At 38.9% G+C, this 4,689-nt stretch overlaps 1 protein-coding gene across 1 annotated transcript in view; it reads left to right on the forward strand.

Moving 5' to 3' along the window:
- Positions 1-4,287: 4,287 nt before the first annotated feature.
- LOC138046437 (uncharacterized) overlaps positions 4,288-4,689 on the forward strand; it is a 1,536-nt gene continuing 1,134 nt past the window's right edge. Inside the window, exon 1 of the mRNA XM_068893074.1 lies at positions 4,288-4,689. This exon is cut by the window's right edge and continues 1,134 nt beyond it. Coding sequence (XP_068749175.1) covers positions 4,288-4,689 — 402 coding nt within the window.

Here is a 4,689-nt window from a genome sequence, read left to right on the forward strand (position 1 = left end):
TTGTTTAGCTGGTTTATTCTGCAGTTTTGTATCACCGAATAAAAGAAATGAAACATGAACTGGGGAAATTGTAGAGTTTTTTTTATTACGTTGAAGATGGAAGGAAGTGGTGGATCATGGGTCGTTATGAAAGGTATGTTAAGAAACATATTAGATTTCAGCTTATCGTTTTACAGTCTCTTCCCTTATTTTTCCGTTACTCTTTTAGCATATTTTCCAGTATTACGTCAACATCCATTTTCTATATATATGTACATAGAAACAATCCAATGTAAACTGTTATTGTACCTGGGAAGGGCTGGTTAATGGCCAGCCGAAATATAGTACATTACTAAATCAAATCTACGTTGTATCGGCTCTTGCTCAAAAATATTTAGATCAGATCACGTTCGTTGATCCACAACGTGCACCGACAGCCTTCACGCCGTGGGAATATCAATCCCTCTTCCGGTTCTTTTTTGGCGAGTCACGATTTCCGGTAGGCCCTGAGAACGAGACGTGATGTAATCGAAATTGTTGTCACAATAAAACGGCAATTTCATCACTTTGCCGAGGTGTTTATGCTAAAAAAAAGCGTTTACCGTGAATTTCTTAACATCAAAAGTGAGAAGAATATTTTATCCACCAGGAACTACTCCAGTGAATTGGAAGATACTTGCAAATGTATTTCTCTCGATGGTAGGAGCCATTTTATAGTAAGACTTAACGTTGTTCCTTTGCGCCTTCCAAGATGCCATGCTGCATATGTTCAGTTATTGTGTGCGAATCAAAAAGTGACTCCGTATTTGTACGAAATAGGTAAATTAGCGTTTAAATGGCTCTTCGTTGTGAAAGCACAGTCCTTGCGCCAAAGTTGAACAAGGTGTTAGGGGCCGATTACATGAGAAGGGCTAGCCTGGTCAGCCGGGCCGGTCGGGTTTGCCGGGACGAGTTTCAGCCCGGTATTATAATTATGAGGTGAGCCAGCCCGGCTTGGGTTAAATTTAGACTATGTTGTTTGAAAAATGATAACAACAACAAGAAGAAGTGGAGAGACGTTTGTCTCGCTAAATTGTTATTAAAATTCACCATTCTACAATTTAAAGAAGCCTTTATAAGGTTTGCTATCTTATACTGGAGGGTGTAAACTGCAGGTTGCAGGTTAGAGTTGCAGGTCACTGTTTCACCAAAGCTGAAACAACCCAAAACTTTACTAATGCTAACATTAGGCCTAAAAAACAATGTTAGCCTTAGGTTAGCATTTTTGTAAAGGTTTGGGTTGTTTCAGGCCTAAAAAACAATGTTAGCCTAAGGTTAGCATTTTTGTAAAGGTTTCAACCCTAACCTGCAACCTGCACTTTACAACCTCCGATCTTATACATCTTTTATTTAAGGACGGCGCCTACTAATTCAAAGGTATTTTTGCACCGGTGTATGATTATGCAGGAAATGTAGATCTTGACAAGTGTCATTGAAATCCAAAAAGAAAATTGGGGGTAACCACGCATTTTTCCAAGATAATTTATGAATAATAATTATAAAAAGCTTTAAAATACAAAGTACTGTATGGCGTTCTTTCTCAAATTGAGGCTTAATTATCTCTAAAAAATGCATGGTTACCCTCAATTTTCTTTTTGGATACCATGACTACTTACTAAGATCTACTTTATCCGGATAGTTTTAAACCGCGCAAAAGTATCCCTGTATTAGTGAGCATCAGCGGTAGGAAACTCGAGTATCTCCAGATGCGCAGAACGTATGCACAATAACAATAGTAGGCACCATCCTTAAACATAAAAGAACGAGTATTCCGTGGGACATTTTGCTCTAAAGTGGAGTAATGTGGTTAGAAATCGCTGGCCCGACTAACCGGCCTGTCCCGGTGAATGAGATTACATAGAAAAATCTCAGCCTCAGGTTAGCCAGGATTCCGGCATCGTAATGCCAGGATCTCGGCTAACAGGGCTGAGATTTTTTCATGTAATCGCAAACCTGATTTTTGGTGTTTTTCTGAGACGTGCCAGGACCTGGGCTTAACGAGCCAGCCAGCCTAACCGGGCCAGCCCAGCTCATGTAATCGACTTCTTAGTTGTTCCAGTGTATGAACAGACGAACACTAATCAGTCAGCAGATGCAAACAATGCAAAACAGACCAGTTGGACTTCAAAGCAATTTTATAATATGTTCCCAAATAACACAGGAAAACGTGCATAAAGAAAAAAAGGAGCAAAGGTTTTTAGGACAAGTGAAGCCATTGCAATCATTTGAGAATGCCACTTGATTGGAAACACCAAATTAAAACGATAAGCCAGCATTGGAGGAGTAGCTCGCGTTAGAGGAATGGAGCTAGAAAAAACAAATGTACTACCTGAACTATCCCAAGGAAGTCAGTCAGGAAGTGTCGTTATTATACCACCGCTGTGGGTGGTTTCGCATGTAATTACATCGATTAACTGCAGGCCTATGAGCTGCCTACCAGAAGAACTGCTTATGCAAGGAAGGGGGCAAGGAAGGGCGTGGGGGAGTGCAGACAAGAGGTTGGGCTTTGGCAATTCTTAACTTAAAGATGTTTTATCAAATTCCCCAGGGCAGGAAACTTATGTCAATCCAAAGTGTCAAAAAAGCCACACCCTGGGGCAACGAATCTAGTAAACAAACAATTTTATAATACTGCTTAATTAATTTTAGCAAGTCTTTGTCACTGACTTGTGATACACTGTAAAAGCTGTTGTTTCAGATGTTTCGGCTGAATCTTAAGCCTTCATCAGTTATAAGAGGGATTGATGTTAGTAGTAAGTATGATTTAAAGTGGAAAAATGAAACGTTGCACAAGTCTCTGCCTTTTGCCTGCAAGTGTTCAATATCCAGTGCGATGCAAGACAAAATTTTAAACAGTCAGTCAGTTTGAGCATTCTGGCATGGCGAACGTGTACCACATGTGTGGTACATTTGGGGTGGGTTTATTAACTTAACCTCCTGCCTAGACATTAGCACTGCGCTGATGAAGCTCAGAAGGCCGAAAAAGTACTGTCTGCAGTTAGTTATATACCTATATATAGATACACAACTGTTAGTAAGTCTCTCAAGCCAACAAAGGTGTCACCACGTCAGGAGGATCTCCAAGATTCCTAGTCCAAACCTCACGACATGAACGACTGTAGTAAGTTAAAAAAGAAGCGAGGACGGACAACCTCTCACGTAAAAAAAAGTTTAAAAAATTAATAAAACGTTTCGGCCAACGACCTTCTTCAGTTATGACAACTTTTGAATAAAAACGAAACTTAAATAAGATTTAGGCGCTAACAATTACATAATTACAAGTGACAACTGTCAAAAAAAATATAAGATTACAAAAAGAAGAACAAAAAGTGGTGCTAATTAGTTGACGACAAAAAAGCTAAATTAACGAAGCAAAAAATTAACAAAACCCCTGGAGGGGCCCTTAAACAATGTTAATCATAATAAGCTCCCCGGTCAGGGCCTTTGAGTTCACCTAACACCTAAAGGCCTGACGAAATCCAAGAAAAGGGCGTTAGAACGATTGATCATGTAGGAACGTATACTATGGAAAAGGAAACTAATTATAACAAATTCTGTTTTTTGAATGAAATTCCTTCCTTTTATTTAAGCCGTGGGGTGCTAAAGAGAACAGCTGAGCACTCCAATAAGCCTCTTTGGTAATTCAATATATATATATATATACGGAAGAAAAAAACACATAAACTACAAGTTCATCCCTACAATATATATATATATATATATATTGACCCGGGTTCGATATATATATATTGACCCGGGTTCGATTACCGGCTGAACACATTTTCACTCATTTCCTTTGTTGTATCGATTTCTGTTCCCATCCTACACTACTAATTAATACTTGTCAGAAATCACTGTGAATCGCCTTCTGAAGGGAATAGGTTGGTGATCCAAAGGTAAATGAGGCAGTTAGTTGTTGTTATTTCCCCGCTCAAACTTACACAATCATTATATATATATATATATATATATATATATATATATATATATATATATATATATATATATATAAGCAGTGTACGGTTGGTTGACCTAACGATGAACTCCCAGTAAGAGGATCCACAGGATACAATGTCTCGACGCGAATTTGTAGTTAAGTGTACGTAAGGAAAAGCGACGAAGAGACAAACTCTTGACTGTTCTGGACGAAGTTTAATGCGACGTTTCGGCCGTTCGGCCTTCTTCAGGTTAAAAATTAAAAACTAAAAAAACTATTTACAATGAGTGCAAATCACAAAAACAGCAGCGATTCCATCAGCTTCCTAATGGATGCCTCCAAAATCCAGTTTCCCGGAGGTAGAAGTGTTCTTCAACAATGTGAAGAACGACATCCTTAAGCCTGCTAATCTAAGAACTACCAAGGACAATCTTACGAGAGAAGAAGGGTTAGCTTTAAGGTCTCTTAAATCTAGTGAAAATGTTATAAGAATTCAAGATAAAGGTTCTAGGTTCGTTGCCCTCAGTCAACAAGAATACCAAAATAAGATACTAGGGCAGCTTAATAATGATTTGCATTATGACAGCATAGATTCCGACCCAACACTTGACCATTTTGAAGTGGTTAAGGAATGGAGTCGTAAGTGGTTTTCTGAGGGGCAGATTAGCCAGGAGATTGCTACGTGGGTTGTAAATCTGGAACCAAAACCGGGAGTGGCATTTGGGAATGTCAAA

This window comes from Montipora capricornis, chromosome 4, assembly GCF_036669925.1.
Source record: "Montipora capricornis isolate CH-2021 chromosome 4, ASM3666992v2, whole genome shotgun sequence".
In the NCBI taxonomy this organism is placed as follows: domain Eukaryota; kingdom Metazoa; phylum Cnidaria; class Anthozoa; order Scleractinia; family Acroporidae; genus Montipora; species Montipora capricornis.